The sequence below is a fragment of the Rattus norvegicus genome, chromosome 4 (assembly GCF_036323735.1).
Source record: "Rattus norvegicus strain BN/NHsdMcwi chromosome 4, GRCr8, whole genome shotgun sequence".
NCBI lineage: Eukaryota > Metazoa > Chordata > Mammalia > Rodentia > Muridae > Rattus > Rattus norvegicus.
In genome coordinates this window covers 168660041-168686597 of record NC_086022.1, presented here as the reverse complement: position 1 = coordinate 168686597, position 26557 = coordinate 168660041, and the positions used below count along the sequence as shown (strand labels likewise).

The following is a 26557-nucleotide window of genomic DNA, read 5'->3' as shown; positions in this document are numbered from 1 at the left end:
GCCACTTTCCTTGGTGGCCTAATCCTCCAGTCCCTGAGACTTTGCCTCTACCCCTCCCCCTAAAAAGGCTAAAGCACAGCATGCGGGGCACAAGTCCTGTTAGACCCTTTCCGCCCTGTGTGAACATGGAGTCCGTTGACCTAGGCTGGATCAGGAACACCTGCTTCAAGAACTGCCACAGGATTAAGTAACGAGTACCGATGCGTCTTGTTTCTCACAACACGTAAAATATTAACTAGATTATATTTAGCTCCCATGGCTGTCTCTGCCTTTGAGGACAAGCACAACTTCAAAGTATACAGAACTATGGTTCCAGCCAATTAAAGCCGAGGCACCACATCTGTCTCTGGGTGCGGATTCTGATGAAGTCCATCTTGCCGTGCAACTGGCTGAAACCCAGTCACTCTGCTGAGGAAACACAGCAGCAGAGTGGGTGAGCAGTGAGGCTCCCACAGGAAGGCACATGATTAAATTATTAAACGCACACAAGCAGGAGTAGTAATGTGAAAATTCTGAAAGACTCACAAGCAAAGGAAGGACAGCCGGCGGACCATTTCCGGTGTCCTGACTCTGGAAAACTCAGGACAGTTAGTGTGGGTGGCTGTTTATTAACCCCCAGCATCATAAACCAAAGTCCTATTAAATATGATGGATGAGTCCTGGGTTCCCATTTCTTAATATCAACTCTTAGGGACTGAGCAGGGTCAAACGGACAGAGAGAGATGCACAGTCCTCAGGCAAATGGCATCAGCGTCGACCTCTGATTAAATGTGATTAAATCAACTAAACACGGGATAATCGTGCTTAATAGAGATTTGAAAGAAGGCGCTTAACTGTTTAAGTTCTGCCCTACACACCCGAAACACACTTATCTTGTTACCTGGGCTCAGCCTGGACATCAGTGTTTGAGGCCTGGTAAAGGGAAGACCCCTATGAACACATTATGAATGCTGATATGGTTTGGATCTTTGGATCTCTAATGACCCATATGAAGAAGGCTTGGACACCAGAGCCTATGGTGTTATTAGAATATGGTAGGACCCTTAGAAGGTGGGGCCTACGGAAAGAAGCTAAATGACTGGAGGTATGTCCCGGGAGGGGCTGAGGGACCCCGGTCCTCCCCTTTCCCTGTCTGCTATTATGCTATCGTCCTGTTCTGCCTCGACATGGGCCCAGCACAAAGGAGCCACTGGCCACAGACTGGGAGACCAGAACCACGGACCAAAATAAAACCTTCATCCTTTTAAGTCTATTTGCTCAGACATCTGGCCACCGGGATGCAAATCTAACAGAGGAGCACCTCAGGAGGCCTCAGGAAGTGTCCCCCAGTCCCCAAGAGCACAGGGAAAAGACTTTCCCTTTCCAAGCAATGGTGAGGATTGGCAGTGAGCCTGACCCTGCACCCCTGGGGTCCTTCCAGCATTCTCACAGGGGCACAGAGGCTGACTGATGCTCAATACAAAGGAGGGAGCTTTCGTTTCTCATGGCCTGCTGTGACCATACATTAGCCCTTCTACCCTCACTTAGGCTTACAAAAGGTTCATCATGCTTTGCAGACAGGGGTGGGGGGTACGGGGGGAGAGGAGGAGAAGCACCCCCTTCCTATACTTTCCATAAATGCATCTGTCCTCCTGTGAGCAGGGAGGTCAGCAGTAGGACTTCTGAAGGGCATCTTCAGCGGTTCTGGCCACGGAGGACTAGAGTGATGGGGACTCTCACACCAAGGCCTGTACTATCCTGCATGTCCCTTTAGCACCTCGTAATCATTACTTAACACTTGTTTCATTTATCACTTCCCCTTTATCATGTCTGCAAACAGAAGTCAAGCAAAGCCTCTCCTTTTACCACTCTGCTAATTTGCCAGGTCGGGGTCTTTAGTAGACTTGTGTTTGTGGAACACAGTGTTAAAGACTCTGTGTGAGAATCTCGGCTATTAGATTCCTGCCCTCCCCCGATTTCCAAATCTGATTTTCGTTTAAGGATGAGAGAAGAAAAAGCTAAGAGAGAGGAGCTAAAGCTGGAGATCAGTGCCAGACAGCAAAAAGAAGCTACTGGCGGCCATTCCAAGCTGGTTCTTCTTTTGAAACAGGCCTCTGAGAATGTCCTCGACCTTGTAATGCCATAAATGTCCTGCTGCTGTCCTGCCTCCCAGACTCCCTTCCCCGGACTTTCCATGCACATTCTACTGGGAATTGTCTGAAGTCCTGGATTAAAACAGCAGTAACCCAATTCCCTTGTTAGAGTATTTATTTTATTCGTTTGGGTTTGGAAACTCAACTGGGATGTGTCTTCAAGTGCATGGCCCAACCTCACAGAGTCAGCGACCACTGAATTCCTCAGAATAAGGAGTAGGCAGTCCTAGACTAAGAGAGGGAGGAGGGAAGCTGGGCTAGCTTGCCTGGAAAGCCCCGGCAGAGGGCAGATGGCAAGAGCCTGGGAACCTCTATGTCTAGAGGATTCATTCCAGATGTTGAAAGTGACCGTGTCACAACAGGGCTCCTGCAGACTACCACGGAGAACTATCCCTTAAGCTGAGACGCTCAGGCAAAATCACTGCCCTGACATGAATCCATAATTTACTACTGATTACCCCCCAGGACACAGTAATGTGCTACAACTCCACGGTGGGTAATTATCTTGGTGACCATCCGTCCATCTATCCATTCATCCATCCACCCATCCCTCTGTCCAAGGATGACACATGAGTTCTACAGCAACAGATCTATAGTGCAGAAAACAAGTTCCAGCCACAAACCAGTTCTGGGGCCCTATCAGTACAACTGGCCATGTAGCACCCCTAAATCCATCCATGTACAACAAGGAGATTAAACACACAGCTGCACAGTGGCATAAAGATTAAGAATCTAAGCTGTGAGGTTTACAAGAGACTGGATTTGAATCTTGACCCTATCATTTTACCTGTTCTGTGACCAATACTGCAAAATTATTTAAATTCCCAAAGCCCTTGGCTGGGCTAAAGCTCTGTGGTACAGCGCTTGCTTAGGATATGAAAAGTTATGGGTTTGATTCTTACCACTGCCAAAAAATAAAAATAAAAATATCCAACTCTTTATGTATAACATGAAGTTAGCCTTTATGTTATAATATAGGAGTAAAGAGAAAAATGTATCTGTCGATATTAATGTGAGACTGAAATAAATTTTATATATTAAGGCTTCACATGGTGCCACAGTAGTAATGGGTATTAGTAATTTTGTTTGTTTTCCTGAGACAGGGTCTCTCTATGACCTGGAAACTCTCACTTTCTAGCTACGTTAACCTTGAAGTAACCCAGATTCACCTGCTTTCCCCTCTCGGTGCTGGGATTAAGGCATTGGCCACCATGCCCAACTTATTACTATTACAATGGTATGCTACAGCTAGTGATCTCTGTTGGTGTATGGATTATTTCTGGTTACCAACTTGGCTAAAGCCGGAATAAACTACAATCCAGAAATAAAAGGCACCCCTGTGAGATTTTCTGCTTGGTTTGAAGTGGGTAAATCCACTTGTAGTCCAGATCTTTGGGGTAGCAAGGTTCACCTTTGATCTGGGTCTTAAGGCTAGAAGACACGCGACCTCTAATTCAAATCTTGAGGTGGGAAAACACACCTTTAGCATAGACCATACCTCCTGCTGGACATCTCTATAAAGACACAGAAGAAGGAAGCTTTTTGCTCTCTACCTGCTTGCCCTCTTCCTGCCTGCACAGCCAACCCTTCATCAAAGCACTGGGATTCCAGTGCGCTCTGATCAGCGGAGACTTCCAGCCTGTGGGGCTGAGCAACTTCTAGTTCTTGGACTTTGTGTTCACTGCTAACCATTACTAGATTAGTTGGACTGTAGCCTATAAGTCATTCCAATAAACCGTATGTGTATGTGTCTTTGTGTGTGTGTGTGTGTGTGTGTGTGTGTGTGTGTGTGTGTTGTGTCTGTGTGTCTCCATATTATAGAGGCTAATACATCCAGGAAGTTGTACAGACGTGATTCCATGAGGAAGTTTCTCTCAAGAGAAACTAAAGCACAGTTCCAGATGGGGATACTGATGGTAGGAATGAGACTTGCCATCTTTAAAATCAGAAGGACTGTTAAGTATCCTCTTCTCCAAGCGCAAACATGAGAGAAAGAAAGACGAAATAAATGACCAACTCACAGCTAAATCGTACAGCGAGCTCAGAATGAGGATCCAATAATAGTCAGTTAAGTCTGCTTGTTGGCTTGCTAGCTTGTCTGTCTTTCTATGATAACTTCTCCAGCAAAGAGCTCGTGTGTGTTGAAAGGTATCCAGAGGCTTACCAGGTCTTGGGGGGGGGTCCCTTTGAGGAGTGTTGCAAAATACAGGAATCGAATGAGTATGAAGGAAACTCCGCTGTATCTGGGGTAACCGTCGGTAACTTTTATGCTGTACAGAAGCAGAGTGCTGCTTTCTGCATCTTGGTACCCAGAGCACCTGTGAGAGTGTCTGGCAGAGCACAGGCTAAGTGTGGATTGGCAAAGTCAGTAAGAGATTCAGTGCAGGGGTTTTTGTCTGCATGACACGAGCACGCTCTACCCCAAGGTGAACATTCCTGAAGTAACTATACAGGACAATATCTGGCGGTAAAATTGCTCCTGCCTGTTGTGTCATTTCCAGGTCTGTCTGCTCTACTGGAACTGAGACAGTTCCACTTTCCAAGGACGACAGCCCAACCTCTTCTTCTCGAGACTGCTGCAGAGGGTAGAGGCTACAATGAAGCTGCACCTTTTACCTCCCTGCTGAAGAAGTAAAGCAGCGGTGTCTGGGTCCCATGAGGAGACACGCTGTAAACACTGGAGGAGGAGGAAAGGGGTTGGGTCCCAGTGCTCTCAACACCAAAGCAGCATCCTTACTGTAGGCAGAGGGATGCCCCATAGTACTGCTGGAGACCTACTCCCAACACGGCACAAATCACCTTATTTACTGAGACTGCATCCTCTGTCCCCTTGTCCCCTACTTTCAGCAGCATCTTCTGAGGAGGAATACACAAAGAAAGCAGGACAACCTGGGGACCACAGTCAGGACAAGGAACAGTGGGCAAAACAATTCCACGTCTGAAAGGCCTAAGGCGACCCCAGTGCCCTCTAGAAACTGGACATGTGCCCTGCAGACAACATTCATGCCAGTGGAACTGGCATTTTCTTGGCTACCAGGGATCGGGGTTATTTTTCTCTGGATGCTCCTGTCACATTTTATCCTCTAAGCTGGGTACCATGAGAGGAGGAGCTGACAGAAAGGACACAGCAGGGGTCAATGCTTTGGAGACTAATGCTGGCAGGTAACTGCACTTGCCTGGCAGGTCTAAGCCTGGGTTCAAGCCTCCTCAGAACCCACGTTGAAAGGAGAGAGCCATCTCCCAAACAATTCCCCCCAATCTCCATACGTGCACCTTGGCACACACCCAAACACAACCCTCCCCCTTCACACACACACAGAACCAAAAAAATTCTTAAAGCAATGAGTCCAAACCCACAACTAGATAAAAGAAAATATGAAGTCGGACCGCGTATGAACTTAAGAGATAAAAACATCAAGGAAAATAAAACTCGTCCGGCCTCCTAGGGTTACTTTAACTCTGTCGTATGTGAGGTATTTCTAGAGTCCTGCTATGTCCTTGTGAAAATACTGAGAAATAAGGGACAGGAGCCTCAAACTTTCCAAAGCCATGGTGGGGTAAGGGTCAAAGACTCTAGGTCAGCCGGCCAAGTCCCACGAAGAACACCATTTCATACCCAGAGCCTCTCCCTGGGATCCTCATGGGCCAGCACTCCGCCTGCCTGTCCTTCCCCTCCCCAACTTCCTTCTCCTCGAAGGCAAACACTCACGCAGGTGTGCTGGCAGGTGGATCGAGTCTTCCTCCATCCTGAGCGCCCGAGGCACTGGAACATGAAGTGGAGTCGAGGGACCGTAGCTCGCCACTGGGCTCTCTGGGGGTGTAGATGAAATCCGTTCCTGCTGTTGGGAAAAGAGGGGGAAAAGAAAATGAAATGTTGCAGCCAGCAGAGGTATGAAAGTCTTAGCAAAAGGCGGGCGGGGCGTCAAGATCCATGTGTGTCTAACCTTTCGATGCCCCAACCTGACCCTGGCAGACACAACTGTGTTGAGCCACACGCATGGTCATCCTGGAATACGAGAAGCCCACTGGCGCCTTTTAAGTTCTTTCTATTCTGATTTTCAAACCAAACTAGTAAGCAAAGAACACTGGAAAGGTTAAAAACAGGATGCTGGGATTCAGGTCAACAGGTGTCCGAATTAGCGGTTTGTTCCCAGAATGAGGAAGACTAAGGTGAGCAACGCAAAACACACATTCAAAGAGTAGTGTTCCAAAGAAACCCCCCAAAATTACTTTTCCAAGCCACACAGTGAATGTCACCAATGCATTCAAACCATGTTTTCTCTTCTCCGGCAAAATCCGCAACTTCTAATCAGAGTAGGATTCAATACTGAATGCAGCAGGAATGAGCTATAACAGTGGGTGGGAAAGCGATGACTTCTAAGTCCAAAGGCTAAGAGTTAGATTTATTTTCTGTCTTCTGTTCCAAGAAATGGTCTCTTGTAGCCCAGGCTGGGCTCCAACTCACTGTGTAGCCATGAATGGCCTTGAACTCCTGATCCTCCTGCTTCTACACTGAGTGCTAAGATTGCAGACAGGTGTGCCTGTGTCTGGTCATTCAGTGCTAGGGACTGACCCCAGAGATCCAAACATGCTTAGCCAGCACTTCTCCAACAGAGCGACAGTCCCAGGTGACTTAAATACGTATTCTATTGCTGACTCACTGTACCAAAACCACAACCGCAAATATCCAATTTTTTAAATGTCCTTCCTTCCGAATCTACATGAACAAATGTCTCCTTGCCTCCTCTTCCTCCCTCTCGAAAACGATTATTTCCTTTCTCTTTGAGGTATCCCAGGGGTCTATTAAAAACTGTCTGATAATAACCAAAGATACTATCAGGTGACAAGGAGAGAACAGGGCTACAACAGATCCACCAATTCCACTTCAAACAAGCAGTATTTGCTAGATCTCCTGAAGCAGACAGCGATCGAGGACAGTCGGAACAGTCGCTTGAAAGCAGCTACCGAGTTCAGCAAGAGCAGGTGTACAATTTGCAACTCCAACCTACTACTAAAACGCAGCTCGACGTGCCATTGACCTCCAGTGGTTTCCGTACAAAGGACAAACAAAACTGAGAAATACAAGGTGCGAAAATAAGCTTGGGGGGTGGGGAAGAGCAGTAAATTGACACCACGAAAATAAAGGTCAGGAGCTAAAGAAAATCCTAGATTAAGGTGATACAAGGCGGCCTGGGCCAGCTGTGCACACGTGTGATCCCAGAACTTGAAAGCTAGAAGAGCCTGGACAGTATCGTGAGGAAAGGCTAGCCTAGACTACAAGAGTCAAGTCTTTTAATGCTATATAGTTCATCAAATAGGTAAGAGGAGGAAGAGGAGTTCCCTTGGCCTTGTAACCAAAGTCAAGTGTTTCTTCTGCTCAGAGACTGAAAAGTTGGGAGTGGGAATTTCAATTTTACACACACGTGCGCACACACACACACACACACACACACTACATACGTGTATATACATAAGGACTCACCATACCATCCCTAAGGCATCTACTAGCAGCAAGGAGGCAGCGACAATATCTGTTTAAACACACACTGTAGAGCTGTACTAGTGAACCCAGGGCAAGCCCACACACCTAGACTGGATCTCCACATCAACCATGATGATCAAGACACAAAACATTCAACTTCCCTTAAAAACAAAACAACAACAAAACCCTCCGAAACATCGAGTATCTTAAGCATTTACAGATAAGTTACTCTTTTGTGTGTTTTCTCTGGGGCCATGTGGGGTAAGAGAGGCATAATTGCATCTCCGAGAGACACGTCTTCAATCTGGTGAGGGGCCCCAGTTCCAGAAAAGCCCCCCAGCAGTTCAAGCACAGCATCGTGATGTTACCTAAAAAACTCTCTATGCCTCTCAAACGAGCCCCCGGTCTCATCCCGTATCTAGGTATCAACAGTTAACTTTATTTCCAGAAATAGCTTTATTTTGTTATGGCTTTTACAGAAGTGGAACTGTTGATGAAGAAGCCTGGGACAGCCAAGGGGTCTGCAAAAGCAACATCACGAGGGCGAGAGAACAAAACAAAAGAGATGGTGTTTTGTAACATAATGACTTCTCTCTCAGAGCAAGGGCTCCAAGGAACCTTTAGCTTGTCTGTGAGAGAGGAGGTCACGTTACTCCAGTCTCCTCCCCCAGATGTTTCTACTTTGCATTGTGGGAGACCGACCATCAGCCCAGCAACCAGAGTCTGGCTGGGAGTCACCTTCACAGTTCACAGAGTTCTCACCTACGTTACTGCTCTGCCGTACCCTCATTGCCCTGTGGCTGCAGCAAGCCAGAGTGACTGTGGCAGCTGGACTCTCATGCTGGATGATGGCTCCAGACTGGGCAGCTATAAGGTGAGGAGGTCAGGAAGCCCCATGTGAAAGGCTCCTTGAAGATACCCATCCACAACAGAGGAGCTGCTACTTTGGCCACACAGGAGAAATGCGAGGTCTGTTTCTCAGGCCTTGATCAACCTGTGGGCTGCAATGATTACCTATTGGACCCCTGGGCTTGGCATCTGGCAGAAGAAACCCCAGGAGACTGCTACCCAGCATGTGGGCTCTTTTCTCAGAACATGAAGCTGGGGGCTTCATGCACTTTGTCTCTCTGACTTCTACAGTGACGTACTACAGCCATGCACTTAATCTCCATGTTGGCCCATCAGCAGCTACCAGGAACTAGAAAAACACACAGCTATCTCAGCTAGAGACACCTAGATGGGAGACTTAAAGGAAACGCACATCTGACATTCCAAATCAAGGGGTTTCTTTATCGTCACTACTGCTACTCCTCTGCCTTGACTCTATCCGAAGGTGTCTAGCATAGTAACTGTTGGCTGATTCGCCTCTCAAGAAAACGGTCAGCCAGACGAAATCCAAGGGAGCTTTATTTTAATACAGGGAACACTCAGGATTTTCCCCAAAAGAATTATACTCATGACTGTAATTAAATTAAACTGTATGGACAGCTGTACTGATGCACTCAGGCATTATAAAGAATGAGCTACGGACAGACGGCCATGCCGTGATTAAACATGCCGTGAGGTGAGCATGTTAGTGTTAGATTTGGTGGGGGTGGTGTCCGGGTGGGGATGCTGCTCTCAGATGGGCAGACACAACCCACCACACCGAGCTCTTGGACAAAGGGGAAGTGCTGTAGTTTCTGAGGTCAACTGTAATATCCACGAGGAGGGAAGAAGGTACAGGAAGCTTCAGGAAGAGAGAGAAAGGCTGAAAACAGCTGAAGGCCAGAGATGAAACATGGACATTTCACTAACCATTGTAGAACCCTTTCAAAATGTATGCTCCTATAAGAGCAGCTTATTGGACTTGAAGTTATTTACATGTCCTCCCTTCAACGCCGCCTACAGCATGAAGGGCTAATGAAGGGTAGCAATCTGACTGTGCTCATTTTTAACCCGTGAACCTGAAACTTCCACATAAAAGCGGTTCACTCATTCATCCTGTACAGGAAAACAACATCTTTCCCTCTACTCACTCCTTCCCAGGCCCATTGTAGAAAGGTCAAACTCTCAGAACTATTAATGCCACGAGCATCTCCCCCTTCTGAATTATTCACCAGAGAGCTTCTGTAAATTATGGGGACCACTCTGGTCCATTCACACACTGATTCTTACACTGTTACTTAAAAAGGATGAGGGGCTGGGGTGGAGCCTACTGTTAATCAAATACCTTTGGGAAATATAGACGAAGCATGTTATGAATCAAGGGAGGGTGTGTTCTTGTGGGAAGATGACTAGTGGGTAATTTTTTTTTTAAAAGTTAGATGTCTTTGATTGAGGAATTCTTTCTAGAAATTGCTCCAACCACACTGTAAACGCCAAGATTCTATCTCCAATTTGGTTTCCGAAGCCTGCATGGAAAGTCTTGAGTGTCATGGGACTGAGCAGTGACTGCTTTCTGGGTTATGGTAAGAATGTTGCCGTAGGCGCCTCTCATCTGCTGCATGGTGGTGTCCCACCATGACAGTGAACACCGCAGCCCAGAGAAGATGTAAAAACAGCAGAGAAAGATCGGGCGGCCGTACCTCCAAAAGCTTGAGGGAAAACAGCTAAAGTTTGTCCTGTAACCAACCTTAACATTGCACAGAAGAAATCCCTCCTCTGACAAGCTAGCTATACTGTGAATACTAAACAAGCAGGAACACTCAATGTAATAGTTAATCTCAAGTGCCAACTCAATGAGATCTAGTATTAACTGGGAGATGAGCCTGCAGACCAGCCGGTGATGAGGATAGCTGCGGTAGGAAGGCTAGCCCACTATGGGCAGCACCATCCCCTTGGTCAGGATCTTGTACAAAGAGGAGATAGCATGCTAAGCACAAGGATGCTCTTTTTCTGCACTGTGGTTGTGACAGAACCAGATGTCTGAACCTCCAGCTACCATTCTCTCCCCGACATGACGGACAATCCCACAGAACTGTGAACCAAAACAACCCTTTGTCAAGTTGCTTCTTGCCAGGATGTTTTATCAAAGCAGCAGGAAAACGAAAGCAAAAGACTGCTTAAATATTCTATTCTGGCTGCAAAATGATTCAAGATTGGTGGTGTTGGCTCTCACTAAATGTGCTTTGGATAAGAATGCTTTTACTAACAGACCACATCTATACATTATTATTTTTTAAAAAAAAACCACATAAATAAAAATCTACCTGCACCATTTTCTAGGTCTCTGCATTACAGCCGCACATAAAAACCCTAACTAAAATGCTCCCAAACATCTATTTCTTCACTTGTCTAAAAAAATAAAAGTACATTCACTATTTTGTCCAACCCAAGATTCGGTGAAATACACTTAAAGAACTTGAGAAAGTATGCATATGCAACCACAGATATATTTTTGGAGTGTCCCTAGAAAGAAACAATATGTCCCTAGAAAGAACAACCGGGCTGAGGAAGATCCTCACAGGTATCCAGACACGCAGGAATAGTGAAGCAAGAAGGCGAATGCAGAGGACAAGTTATGGTGATTTCTCCTCCTCCCAGAAAGGAGACTTCTAAAACCAAGAGCTCAAATGCTTCTTGGTATCCAGGTCCTCCCCAAGAGAAACCTCTACTTGGATCGTCACTCTCTAGCCCAAACGGTATCTGGATGTTAAAACTCCCTGGCAGGATACCCATCAGTGTCTCAGGGAAGATAAACGGGCGTTCCCTGTGGAAAGTAACATGGGTGGGAGCCACATTCCTGTTTCTGCAGCTTCCTCCCTGAGTTACCCTGATGGCCCAGGCAGCCCTCTTGAGGGGCAAACCATACACCCTCAGCTGGCAGGGTTCTTCTCGGGAGACGGGCTCTCGTTTTTTCTGGAAGCCTTTGACGATGGATAGAGCAGGTGGTTCAGAATCAGAAGGCAAGGTACTGCATTTGACAAAGGGATGGAGTTAAATCATCTCACCTTCAATCGCCCTCTACCCACACCTATTATCTGCGTGCAAGGCCGTTATAAAGGAGACAGGAAGGGTACATTAATAGTAAGCCCTGCCATCAAGTCTTGCACTAAAGCATCACTCCCCTCCCCATCACTAAGAAATATTCTAATATACATTCAGTCTAGGCCTGTAGTCCTTATTCTGAATTAACTGACTCCAAGTCCTTGTATTTCTAGAATGGCTCCAACATTTAAATTCTACGGTGGGGCTGTGCAGCAGCTTGGTGGTAGAATTTACCCAACATACACAAGATCCTGGGTTTGAGCCCCCAACACCACAACCAACCACCACCATCAGCCAAGTAACAAAAACAATGCCTTATCATTCTACCCATAAAAACAGATGAACACCTAATGCATCTCTGAATGCAAATAGAGCTGGAAAACACAGTTACTTCAAAAATCAACAAAACCATTAAGGGAGGTTTTGTGTGCTTCTTCTCGCGGAGGTGTTCACGCCTCTCAAGATCGCTGCCAGGAAGGCATCCTTATCACCAACCTGCAGTAGGGAACCTGATCTGAAGACGGTAAGGCTTAATTAAGCAACTCGTTCAGTCACCGGCTTGGGAGACGGCCGAGCTGGTTATGTGGGTACAGGCTGGTCTAACTCCACTCCACTGAACTGCTTCTTATAAAGAGGAGAATCAAGAAGCTGCACTCGAGTACCGCTGGCCAATCACCAGTGGCTTGGTAGTTTACGGGGACTCCTAAGAGGTAACTTGTATGAAGTACAGTGCCCTTGGAACAGCTCTTCGCTTGACGCCTGTCCTCAGTTTGCAGGGAACCCCAGTGGCTCATCCGACAGAACTGTCAAAACCAGGTACCCACGTCCCTAAGCCTGCAATGTTACCACGTGAGCAGAAAGTAAATGGATTGGGCTAGAAGAAAAAGCGTATACAATGTCTGGGAAGTTTGTCCCCACATGGCCTCTTTACAGGGGCGACCATTAGAATTCACACAGGGGTGTGTGTTTACTTTGCACCAATCAGTAGGACCAGCAAAGCATCTACAGATTTGCTCGTGTGCTTAACTGCTTTACATTGTACAGAAATCTCATCATGGTGACTGTCGGGTAAAAATATCTCACTCTTTATTCCTAATGTTTCCCCTAACGAGAAACCATTTCTCTTACTCAACCCTTTTCAACTCTTCAAGAACATCAAATCTTAATGTGTAGATGGGATTTTAAAAGTGAGGGGCAGGAAAGGACCCTGTCAACACTTACTTAATAGACAGGAAGAATCTTATGTCCTAAGGAGGCAAGTCGGCATTCAGAAATCACAGCGGACAGTGTCTAGGAAAGGCTCCTTCAAGGGCCTGGGGACAACATTCCTAAATAAGGGACGGTAAAGTCAGCAAGGCTGTATGAGGTCGGTGGCCTTCTTTAAGTCTTACAAGATTCTCCAGTATGTCTTCAAGTATCAGAGAAGTGAGTGTAAGAAAGAGTGCAGCATTCCCTGTGCATTAGTCAGCATTCCATCACTGGAATGAGTACTTAGGACAAGGAAAGGTTTGTCCCGGCTCTCAGTTTTGAAAGTTCAGTCTGTGATCAACAGGCCTTGTGACTATGGGTCTGTGGCAAGGCAGGATATGCCGGCAGGAGAACGTAAATCACCTTATGGAAGACAGAGAAGCAAACACAGAGAAAGGGAGCGCTCTCTCTCTCTCTCTCTCTCTCTCTCTCTCTCTCTCTCCCTCTCCCTCTATCCCTTACTCCCTCTCCCATCCCTCTTTTTTTTTTTTAAAGAGACTCATTTATTTTTATTTTATATGAGAGTGTTCTGCTTCATGTGTATTCCTGGCACCCACAGAGGCCAGGGAGGGCATTAGGTCCCTCAGAACTGTTGTCACAGATGGTTGTGAGTCACCATGTGGGTGCTGAGAATCACACCCAGGTCCTCTAGAAGAGCAGTCAATGCTCATAACCACTGAGGCACCTCTCCATAGGGCCATATCTCTTAAAGGGTACTTTACCTCCCAATAGCGCCCGCCACTTTGGGGCCAAGCCTTTGAAGGATCCTCATCCAAAGAAATCAACAGCCAGGGACTACTTAGGAGGCAGAGCCGGTAAAGCAAACCTGAGCTCTAAGGAGAGAAGCCCTGCCAACAGCTCCAGCATACATGCGTGTGGGATTATCTCCCACACTGACCTATGCTGAGACAGGAAGGTTTTCTAAAAGAGGTTTCCATACTGAGGGGGCTCACACAAATGCTTCAAGACGCTGTTTTGATACAATCTAACACTCCTGAAAGCTTGTTAACAATGGTAAAGGTAAATGTATTCCCTGCCTCATACACCATGGGAATATCTATCCAGTATCCACTTATCTATCAATCAGACCCTAAAGTTGTAAACGCAGGTGCCTCTAGGACTAGGGCTTCAAAGTTAAAACAAACAAACAAAAAAAAAAAAACCACAGAAAACCAAAACCAAAACAATAAAAACCTCACATTCATTCCTTTATCGTTCTGACTTTATAATAGTTTAATTAAGAACCTTTCCACTCCTGGGAGTGGTTCAGCACAGAATTCTTTTCTCTTCCTTTTAACTTTTCTGAATTTCTTAGATATTTCTGACATGAAGGGAAAGCAGCCACTAAAGCTGCGCTTCTTGTTCATGCCAGGTTGCGGTTTCCAGGGAGCCGGGCCCAGCTCTTCGGATGCACGGATGGTGAGCTCATTTGGCTGGGCCCCAGCATCGTCCACATGCGAGCAAGGTTACACACTTCAGACCTGGACAGGAGAATTAAATGCACGCCTTTCCCAGGCCTAGACGGCACCCTAGTCCCAGCTCCAGTGACACAACTGCCTGAAGCTTAGAACAGATGAGTTTGGGAACGCACGCCATTGGCTCCTGGGAAACGAGTGAAGTGTGTGAGCTCTCAGAGTGGGCAGGCAGGCAGCGTTGTTCACGGCAGGAAAGGTGAGTGGTTTTACTCGTACAGACCCTCAAGTGCTACCTCTGGGAAAAACTGTTTCAACGTCTCGAGTTACCCAGAAATGCCCCTGAGCTTTGGATCCACCATTTGAAAGAGGGTCACTAAATTCTTCCTTCCTGCCTATTTCCAGATGCAGAACAAACAGGTACTTAAGTTAGCAGCAGCATGTACCCTGGGCACAACGCTGTAGCCAAGTTCAGCTACCTTATTAGCTGCTTTCTCCTCCATTAATGCTATTCCCTTTAATGGTTTGGCTATTACAATCAGCCAATCTTCGCAGTCCCTGCCTGGGGCTAACAAGTAATGAACTGAGAGAGTTGCCATTTATTTGTATCGGGGGCACCATTAGAGAGGCTTCTCAATTTCGCCCCGCCAATGAGAAGAGACCTTCAGGCGTGTGCCACTGCCACACCGTAGCCCCTGTGCATCATTCACTGGGCCCCTGGCGTGGGAGCTGTCCTGGGACTCACGGGACTGAAAACCCAAGGGAAAGTTCAAGGTCAGGCTCTGGCAGATTGCTTAAGCGCCAGTTCAGTAACTCTGAATCCCACTACCTGCTTTGTGTGACTTCCTTCCCCTCTTCCTTCCCCTCTTCCTCCTCTCCCTCCCCCTTCTCCCCTCCCCCTCCTTCCCCTCCTTCTCCCCCTCCTCCTCCCCCTCCTCCCATCCCTTTTTGCTGTTACACAGCACCATTCACAGCCCTGTTCTTTCTCCTTTCTTTAAGGCCTGTATCTTTGAAGTCAAACTCACAGTGTCAGCAAATTAGCAGCAAAGGCGGGGTGGGGGTGGGGGTAGGGGTGGGGTATTGGGAGGGGGCGCAGCAGTTTAGACCTCTTTAAAACCAAAAGGACTTTCAGTCCTGTAATGTCTCCTTATAAGACATCCATAGCCTAAGCGGGCTGCTTATGCCATGTGAGAAACCTCAAGTTTTCTAAATCAGACAGCAGATCTCAGACAGGAAGATTACATTCCACTCCTCCGGGTCAGCTGCACGAGGCATGGCCTGTAGTGTTGCTGCTGGCCCAGGCTAGGCAGCCCCATGGCAGCTGGGGTCTTATCTGATTCCCTAACCCCAGCAGGCCACATGTACTACCAAGGTCAAAGTGAAGAAGTGTCTTGTTCTGTTCCCCATCAGATGATTCCACTGCCTCTGCGTGGGGCTGAGAAAGAAAACTAAATAGGAAACAAAAACAAATGAAATGACAGCAAAGCCCCTGTAAACCATATCTAGAGAAATGAGTACAAATTAAGTCAGAAAAGATTTACATCTCCAGAAAATGCTCACTACTAAAACAATTCGCAATGCAACCAATCAACGATGAGTTTAAAAGCAATGAAGAAAAATTGAGTCCACATCCCAGTGTTTCTGAGACACTGGGCTAATAACACCCAGCCCTTACTGCTAGCTACCCTGTGCTCCTTCAAAGAAACGAGCTGAGCCTTACACAGTATTTCTGTGCTTCCAGAATCGACGGCTCTGGTTATGACAAGGGACACAAAAGTCTCGCGTGCTGCTGACTTTAAGAATTAACCCCGTCCTGGTGTAGCAAATGGGAAATTATTGTTATTTGAGGTGAAAGCACTGACTGAGGGGGCGGAATTCTGCTCCCTGTCCCCCGATAAAACAAAGCAAATCAAATCAAATACTCTAGGACAGGGTTTTCAACCTGTCTAACAAACCCCTATCTCCGAAATATTAACATTACGATTCCTAACAGTAGCAAAATTAGGGTCACCACAACATGAGGGACTGTACTAAGGGGTTGCAGTACTAGGAAGATTGAAAACCACTGCTCTAGGATACCCCCACCCCATTACACAAACCGCCTTACAACCAATCATGTAGGTTGTCTTCCTGGGTTTCCACGTTCAGAAAGCATTCTCTATGTAAACTTGCCAAAAACAAAATTTACCGTCTTTTTTTTTTAAACTCTTGGACACAAACTTCACAATTAGAAGAGGCAGGTAGCTCTTTCTTCACTGCTGTCGTGGTTAGAGGGATCCCGGGGTTAGGGTTTCTGGTGATTTATTTATTGACCTCTTGCTGGTGAGTGAGTATGACTACAGAGACGCTGTCATTTTTACCATTCGGAACAATAAGCAGTCAAATTGAGAACAAAATAAAAAATACATGCGTGACGTGTGATAACACCAGTTAGCAGAATATTTAGCAGCTTAAAATAACAAGGAAGGAACTAAATTCTTATAGTTTTCTGAAGACTGATCATCCATTTTATATGGGATTTCATGCCTTCATTAGAAATGTTAGTATTTAATGCTACATGAAAAATATGCCTGGGGGCTGGAGAGATGGCTCAGTGGTTAAGAGCACCAGCTGCTCTTCCAGAGGTCCTGAGTTTAATTCCCAGCGACCACATGGTGGCTCACAACCATCTGTAATGAGATCTGGTGTATCTGAAGACAGCGACAGTGTACTCATATAAATAAAAAAATTTAAAAAAAAAGAAAAATATGCCTGAATTCATATGCACCTCGGGGATTCAGGATCAGTCAACAGTTTAGGAAACACACATTCTTTGATCAGATACTCCGAATCTTGGCTAACTGTCAGAACTACCCAGAGGAACTTAAAAGACACAAAGGAACAAGAAAACCAGAACAACCCAGTATTGGAGCAAATCAAAGTCTTTGGCCATATGAGCCAGACATTAATATTAACCCTCCCAGGTGATTCTGATGTGCTCGGTTACGGCTGAGAATCGACCCCTGAAGTCACGACTGAGAGAAGTAAAATCAGTGAAGACACGGGGTAAGCAATTCTGCTTCGTAACAGTCTTTAGAAGCCGAGTTACGGGGCTGGAGAGATGGCTCAGAGGTTAAGAGCACTGTCTGCTCTTCCAGAGGTCCTGAGTTCAATTCCCAGCAACCACATGGTGGCTCACAACCACCTATAATCAGGTCTGGTGCCCTCTTCTGGCCTGTAGTTGCATACATGCAGGCAGAAAGCTGTATGATGTATACATAATAAATAAATAAATGTTTAAAAAAAAAAAAGAAGCCGAGTTACTCTGCGTGCCAATTTTCCTCCCTCCTGAGTCAATTACCACTGTGCTACCTTTCCCCATAGCACAGGTGAGCAGTGGTGATGCAGGGCGGCTGAGTGACATCACATGACCTACACATGACAACTGGCTCCACCCAGGTAGGCTCAAGGTGGTTCCTCATCTTCCCTCACTGGCCCTGGTTTCCTCGGAGGCCACCCAAGGAACAAGCTTAGCCTCAGAATCTAAAGTTTGTCCCCGAACCCTTGTTCTCTGCCTTGTTCTCTGTGGGGTGCATGTGGCAAGAGCGTGGGAGAAGCTGGTAAAGATGTCGCTTACTCCCTTCCTTCTCTCAACTCAGGCCTCAGAAACCTTCTCCTGCAGCAGATCTCAATCTGGTCGAGACCCCTTTGGGGGTTTGAACATAACTTTTACAGGGATCACCTCAGACCATCAGGAAACCCAGGTATTTACATTATGAATCATAACAGTAGCAAAATTACAGTAATAGCATCGACAGATGAGAAACTGTATCTCATACGGCTGGAGGTCACCACAACACGAAGAACTGTATTAAAGGGTCTCGGCATTAGGAAGGTTGAGGACACTGTGCTAGTGAATGGATATGTAGCTTAGAGACCGAAAACGCCTATCGTTTACTTTTCTGAGGGAATAATCCCAAGATGGCTGTCAAGGCTTAAATAGTTGTGCCCATGTGCTGGGTGGCCACCTCCTCAGGACTCAAACATTGCCTCCTGTAGGCAGGAAGGAGGTAGGAAGGAGATGCATGAGACAGACGGACGGGCTCCAGCAGCTCCTGAAACTCAACGAGGTACTGAAGCCCACTCTTAAAAGCTAAACTGCCATTAGCGAGGGCTGGGGGGATGGGGGATGCGGACTAGAGCTGACCAACCAGAAGCTAGAGAAGAGCTCTGGAGAAGCGGTTTCTGTGAGTTGTCACTGTGTTGGGGCATGTTTATCACCTCTGAGTCACCCGCATTTCTATGAGTCACCCACATTTCTTTAAGTCACCCCTCACTCACCTGTAAGGAACACTTACAAACTCAATGATTGGCTAGGCTGGACTTCAGTGAAACTAGGTGACTGGGAGACACATTTCCCACCAAGGTAACCTTGCGACTGGGGATGAGGTCTATAATCCTGCACACTGAAACGTCAGCTGATGACGATGCACCAGGGGAAACGACCCTAACTGCAGGTTTTGTTTTGTTGTTGTTGTTAAGATTTATGTTTTATTTTAAATTGGTGTTTCTGTGTGTATGTGTTTTTCTCTGTGGGGGGTGGGGAGGGTAAGGGGTTAGGGAAGTGGGGGGGGTGTATACGTGAGTGCAGGTGCCTGTGGAGGCCAGAGAGGAACACTGGAAAGCCCAGAGTTTAAATTGCACGCACCTTAGGACAGTTCACTGTAAGCACCCGGGGGCTGAATCCAGGACTTCTGAAAAGACCAGTTTATGCTCTGGACGACTGAAGCACCTCCAGTCACACCACTGACTTCCTAATGAAACCCTGGAACCCAGGGTCTACAATCACCCTTGACCATTGGAGCACTTAACCAGCGTGCACAGATCCCCAGATTCAATCCCCAGCACGAAATTCAAGTCAAACAAAACCTTTAAACTACCCAGGAGCCTAGAACCTGGTAGGGTTCATCGCCCAAATGGAACCTTCTCTATCAAATGCCACCACGTCTGACACCTCAGGAGTTACGTCACAGAACCATCTAATATGAGTTCAAGCTGATGCTGGTATCAATCAAAGACACACACACCCCCTTGAATGACCCACCCAACTGTTCTGGATAAAGCTAACATCCCTAATTCCCACGTCGGGAGCACACCTACCTACAAGTGTTTCTAAGCTCTTGGCAAACAAGAGTCTGTACCAAGTAGCCCTACAGGGCACGAGCAGTTTACTCAAGAATCTCTGACTTATTTGCTCATTGTTAAAGAGAAATCTCTGTCAAGGAAAAGCCGCTGAATACGTAAGCTCTTCCTGGAAGTTGTATTTTTCAACAGCATCTAAACCTCTGACATGAGGAGCATTTCCCCCCTGTTTTCAAGCAACGGGCTGTTGTAAAAATCGAGAAGACGGTGGCAGGAACCTAGCCCAAACATCTGTACTTTGTGCGAGTACTGGAGCTGGAGAAATGTTAATATTCTCTGTGTACAGAAAGCCAACTTGTAAGCCAACCTGGCCACAGAGCACCCGGTCCAGCTTTACCGCCATTGCAACCAAGAGGAAGATCTGGGGCGTTCAATAAAGAACACCGAAGGAGCGGCTCTCAACGATCACGTGGACGCTGGTGGTTGAAATGGGTTGAAAAGGGCTTGTGTTTCCTTCTAAGCAATGGAATTCCCCTGCGGTAAGATTACATTCTTAGTATTAGCATGCCAAATCCACACGGACAGTGACCAAGACTGCAAGGAGAAATGCCCAACAGGACACGAATGAACAAAGGTAAAGGACAGACGCTGTGCGGGTTGCTTTCGTCCCGGGGAGCACAGTGGTTTGTGAGTGGGTAAAAGTGAACTTGAAAATCATTGTGATTACACACAAGCAAAGCTAGCTTCTCAATTAACTTGTTCCTATTACAACCTATTTCCCAACCCTCAACTGGCACAAACCTGTCTATATGAAAGGGTGTCCTAGCAGAACGAGGGAGATGAGCGTCTAGTGTTTGAAGTCTAACCAACTTCCCTAGAGAGTTCTACTGCTCCTTGACCCATCCCACATAGGATCTGTGTATATGATACAGGGATGTATAATATACGTAATATATATCACAGCTCAACGCAGCCAGAACATTCTTTCAACATACAATCCATGCATAAATTTCCTAATTTAAATATATTACTATATCTTACCTTTTTAAAAATACCAACTCTTTGAAATTTGGTGTCTAGATTATAATATAACATATCACTAACAGGACACTAAATTTCCACTGGAAAGCTTTTTAGTCCGTATTTAGATGTCATAAAATTTACAGTTGGAGAACATGGGGTGGTGGCATATTCATACAATCCCAGTCCTTTAAAGGCTAATGCAAGAGGCCTGGTGAGAGTTCAAGGTCTGACAGTGCTACATAGTTCCAGGTCATCCTAGACTAGACGGAGAGAGAGGGAGGAGAACGGGGAGGGGGAAGAGGGAGAGGGACACACAGACAGACACACAGACAGATTATCTTGTCTTCACAGACAAAATAAAACTTCCCGCTGGGAAGATGGGCTCTATATCCAAACAGCTTCGATATTCTTTGAAACAACTTCTGACACCTGAGTCGGGTGTTTTCAACTTGCATTTATTTAAAAATAAAATAAAATCTCAGTGTCACAACAGTATGAAACACTTGCGGTGACAAAGGCAAGCAATACTCAGGGCTGTGCCCTGCCAAGGGTGGACTGGGTGGGGGGATGGGGGACCAAGCAGCAGCACTGTACCCAGTTTCACAAACAGTAGACACTGTACATGCCTCTTCTTCCTTCCTCCAAAGCTCCTTACTGTCCTCTCCAAACCAGAAGGCATTCCCAGAGAAGGAAGATACAATGGGAATTCCTCAGAGACCCCTCCTACCCACAAGCCACCTCTAAGCTCCCGGTTCCTAGGACCTGAGTCCAGGTTCTGTCAGAATGCCACTTTGCAAAACTTCAGTTCTCCTCCCCAGCACAAATCCCCACTGTGTCCTGCTGGCCCTGCTCGTGTGGATCATCCTTAAACTTGGCCACACTATTCTACTATTATTCCCAGAAACACCACAGCCCAACAGGTGGCAATGCTCGGGGCACCCTGGGCTGGGCTGTTTGTGTTCTGCTCCAGACAATTTGAACCATAAAACAGGTTTAAAGTTCTCTGAGTGGAGGAAAGGTGAGAGTCTAAATAGGAGAGAAGAGAATGAAATTACAAGGCCCATGCAGAGCCAAAACACAGAACTCTAACTTCCCTAAGGGCATGCGTGAGTCTGACAGGCTATGTTTCCTGCCTACCTTCCAAGGCCGTGACTGAAGATCCACATGAAGACCCTTCTTAAAGGGAAAATGACTAAAAATCCTTCGTGAGCCGGCCTGTCAACTGTTGACTAAAACTAACCTTTCAGCTTGCAAACATTTTATTAAGTTGGATTTATTTATTGACTGATTGCATTAAGTGTGGAAATTGAGAGGAAAACCTATGGGAGTCAGTTCTCTCCTACCACGTGGGGCCCAAGGATTGAACCCAGGTCCTCAGGCTTGGCAGCAATCACCTTTACCCAAGGAGCTGTCACTGCTCCAAGTCTTGACATTTTAGTGTACCCTGCACTTTCTTTTCCATTTCCCTCCTTCCCCTCTCTAAGACCCGGTCTTGGTATATAGCCCAGCTTAACCTCAAATTCATCTTCTTCCTGCCTCAGCTTCCCAAGATCTGGCAGGCCTTGCAGCTGACCCTGCCAATTCTAGCCTCCTGAATGTGCTTCCCTTCCGCTACTCCCAGTGCTAAAAGCAACAGAAGTAGAACCTGAACAAACATGGATTCTTCCCGATGAGACTACCAGCACCGATCACCTCGCCTCAGCCTCAAGGCTCATTGTGAAACTCAAACAACCATGCTGACGGCTGATGGGGTTTTTGAGTAAATCGGGTTAAAACAGCGAAAAGGTCGATGCCAGCCCTGACGTGTTATCTTAGGCAATAGTTCCCATTCCTCTCAGACTTGGGGTCAAGGACAAAACCTGCTCTCTCTGTCCCCTCATTTGTCAGATGCTTAAGAAAAATTAACACCAGTTGTCTGGATGCATCACAATCTGCTGGTTAACAAGACAAGAAAATGGGTACTGTTTTTCTTTCTTCAGACAAGGGGAAAGAATCAATCAATTAATCAATTCGTCAATCGATCAAATTACAGAGACTGGTCTGGAGTCAAATCTAGTAAGAAACAAATTCTGAGAATGGAAATCCCTGGGGATGATCCTGAGAGTTCTTTGACCTGAACAAAAAACCCACTGATTTGAACCACTGTTAGATTTTTTTTTTTTTTGAGTTCAATAAATGTTTAGAAACATCATCCAGTTGACTATGGGGTTTTAGCCCTATGGACCCCTGGCTTTACTCGGAAATGTCTCTCCTCATCTCTGACTCAGCCCAAGTGTCCCCATTTCTAGCTTGTGCTCCTGACCCTGTAACCTCTGATTCCCAGCCCATGCCTGCCTCAGGTAAACTCTGCCCGAGTCTGGGTCTATGTTTTATTCCACAATTCCTTGGCTATGGGTTGATGGTTTGCTGGAGTTTGGAATTTGATTTTCCCGTTTCCACGACCACAGCTGTGGGCCAGCCTTACCTACAAGCTGCCACTCAGTACCCCAGACCACACTGATGGCCCAGGCTCTCCCACTCACCCCACAGGAGAAATTACCAAGATATGAAAACGACACGAGCAGGGACCTTACCTATTCTGTTTACCACCAAAACCCCCTAATACTTAGGAACAGGACTCATTACTTACGAAATGAGCCAGCCTCATTAGACAGTGTCACTCGAAACGTTTCTCCACCCTAACATGAGTTTGTGTTTTGTTCTGTTCCCACCTAGGGCCACTAGTGACTTATTAACAATTTTTTTAATCCAACTGCCAACCTCAAAATCTTGCTACAAGCACCCCGTGGTGGCTATCTACTCGAGTCTCCCCTCCAAGAGGTGCGCTCTTGGCCCTTCAGTTCTGAAGTCTGACGGGAGTCTGTCTTAAGGGGCATCCTACCACTCAAACACATGTAGCCTTTCTGTTCTTCTACAAAATAGATTCTTAATCATATAATTAAAAGACCTCCACTAACACACCACCCCTCGACAGGACTTATGGAAGAATACCTCTTTGAAAACTTGGAAGAACAGTTATATATGGCAGTGAAGTTGTGAACCTGGACTAGAGAAGACAGGCACACAGTAGGTGCACACATGAACTCATAGGCAGGCACACAGTAGGTGCACACAAGAACTCATAGCAGCTGCAGTTGCCTGCACAGGCACGGGGCAGTGGCTCAGTGACAAGGCAGTCAACATTCTAGTGTGGAAGGGAAAGGAGCTGATGAGGCCCCTCCCCTAACAAGAGAAGCAGTTGATGGCTTCCGGAGGAGGGGGAAGTCAGGGTTGGTTTTGGTTTTAACAGATGTGGCCTCTGGGAAGTCACTGTGCTCCAGGGGAAGGCCTCAAACCCAGGAGTATGCGGGCAGCAGGAAAAGGACGCAGGTGGGGACCAAGAGGTGGTGGCTTATCTTGGGAGTAGTTGAGAGAAGAGTGAGAGTAAATACGATAAAAAATACAAATGCAAACAGTGAAGTTTTCAAAGAATAAAAATATTCTTCTTAAGTTACAGGCACGTGTGCATGCGTGCGTGCGTGTGTGTTTGCATGCCTGCACGCGTGTGCATGTATGGACACGTGATTGTACACACAAACAGAGGCTGATAAGTTCCCACTGGGTTCTCTCCTCAAGTGCTCCTCCACCTTTTGGAGGGACCAGGTGGGCTCACCAATGTGGTTTCATTAGCTAGTAAGTTCCAGAGATCCTCCTGCCTCCGCCTCCCCAGCACTGGGTTTTTAGGTACTGCTGACAAGTCCGGCTTTTAAGTTGGCTTCTGGGGATCCTCAAACTTGCACTGCTGTCAAATTTGACACGGATGATAGCAAGTGTTTCTAATACTTAAAACCCCAGCTCAAGGACCAAAACCAATCACAGTTCTACTTTTCTATGTAATCTTCCTCTCCCAGATCAGCTAACGATATGGAGGCACTGGGGATGGGTGTGCTGACTATAGTCTCCGAGCACGGTGTCTGACCAACTGTGGATAATTCATAATTATCGGGCCAGTGAGTAAGTGAGAAGATGATTTGAAGACCTGGATAAATGATTTTTCTTTCATTCAACGAATATGCACCTGGCCCCACCATTTGCAGAGACTACCAAAGTGGACAAGAAAAAAAAATTCTCAATCTTGTTTAAGAAGCATATAGTAAGTTTTTGTTTTTGTTTCTTTAAGGAATAAAGAGACCACTGTCAACGATCAGCCTTTATCTGACAAGTACAAATATTTCATTTAAACTTCCCAACCATCAGTTAAGTATGACTCGGTGGGGGTGGGGGAGGCAAGGGGAGTTTTGTGGGGCTTTATTGTATGTTTTGTTTGTTTTGTTGTTGTTGTTGTTGTTGTTGTTGTTGTTTTGGGACAGGACTTTATGTAGGCCAGGCTGGCCTCTAACTTGCTAAGAACCCAAGGCTGGCCGTGGACTCCTCATTCTCCTATCTCAAGTTGTTAGCTTATAGACCTGTGTTGCCATACTTAGTTAAGTGTGCTATTCCATTATCGCTTTAAAGACTTGGGATTCAGCAATGTTATACAGTTTATACGGTGTTAACAAGTAACAAGCTAGCCTTGGAACCTCCAGCATACCAACAGCAATGTTCCAGGCCTTGGATTACACTGAGGAACATCTGTATATAAGTCAGATGGTGTGATGGCTGCTCAAGGAGACACCTTCTGAAACTCTGAAGCACTCGTGTCGGTCTTGTCTCACACTCCTTGAGAAGCCACTTGTGGTGACTGATCTCACTCCCGACAAAAACATAAACGTTCTCCCAACATCAACTCCCAGTGTCAGCGCTTGTGGACATCAGGAAGCAAAAGAGTCAGTTAGAGGCAGTCCAGGATCCTCTGTGAGAACACTGGGGTGCCTGGACTGCAACAGAGACTACTGCTGGATGCTGGCAGCCTGTAGACGCCTCAAAGGCTGGCAGATCACCGTGGTACCCACAAGAGTGAAAGAGAAGAGGAGGCTTGGATTCAGGAGCTGACGTCACTGAGTGGGGCCACCTTGCCACTTTGGGGACAGGTACTATAAAGTCAGCAGCACATTTAGCTCAGTAATTCTTACACAGAAGAATGGCACCTTTCACGTTTCATTTCAGTTCCCGGGAAACACCCAGGCATTATAAAAGTCTTAACATTTACTGCAGGATTCCAACATGCCTATTTCTGAGATGTCTCAGGTCAAGCTACTGCAAGGGGTGGGAGGGCAGGGGGGCTATGATGTAACAAAACAACGCTCGTGTGAGGCTATTATCTGCCCTTTGCAGAGCTTAAGACACTTTCAAGCCTGAAGAAAAATCATGTCTTCAAGCACGGAGAGGGGGTGAAAACGCCAATCAAAAGACCCGGTTCCTATAGAGACGGCAATAAGAGAAGCGGCTGCTATCAGGTCAGAGTGTCTCGGTGGGATGAGCTAACCATGTACCTGAACTGGGCAGATACTCAAGGAAGGGTAATTCCAGGTAATTTCTAGGGCACCATTACTGCCCCTGTTCCATACAAAGGCAAAATAGGCATTTGCCTCTTTTGATTAACACGCTAGTGGCTACTGAGAAAACGTCCCGGGATCTGCAGGACAGGGTGTGTCCAACGACAACCATCAGGACAGCAGACATCTGTCGTGGCCAGCGTCATCTGCTGATTATAAATCAACTTCAGCATCACTAAGCATGGTGTGTGTGTGTGTGTGTGTGTGTGTGTGTGTGTGTGTGTGTGTGCACATGCACACATATATGGTAGGGCAGGGGCCTATACTGTAATTGTAATGCACATAATCTCATTGCCTACACAGAGGTTGCTGGATTCTGCTAAAGATAGCTATTTCCCATCTGGTTTTATGGCATCCAGCACAGCCTAATAGACGTCAGGAGGCAGCCCAGTGCACCTCCTGAAGCACCCCCTTCTCTTCTATGTGCTCTCTTCTATCAGTTGCCTACACCTTTTCCTGCCTCCTGTGATAGCAAGGAGGATAAGGGATAGAAACGGGATGGCATACTGAGCAGCAGGCTTGGAGAAAAGGAAGCGGTAAATGTATGGTGTACCTTCCGTGGGCCAGGCATTTAAGACAGCCTATCTGTTTTACAAAGGGACTGAGTCAGGACGAGGTGAAAAGGACTTGCCTTGCCAGCCGCAGAGATGGCTCAGCAGTGAAGAGCACTGACTGCACTTCCAGGTGAACCAGGCT

At 46.5% G+C, this 26557-nt stretch overlaps 1 protein-coding gene across 2 annotated transcripts in view; it reads right to left on the bottom strand.

Moving 5' to 3' along the window:
• Etv6 (ETS variant transcription factor 6) overlaps positions 1 to 26557 on the bottom strand; it is a 239413-nt gene that overhangs the window by 133220 nt on the left and 79636 nt on the right. For both annotated transcript variants that reach the window (NM_001037353.1, XM_039107692.2), the window contains exon 2: positions 5842 to 5971. In NM_001037353.1, the coding sequence (NP_001032430.1) occupies positions 5842 to 5971 (130 nt within the window). The remainder of the gene's footprint in view (positions 1 to 5841; positions 5972 to 26557) is intronic.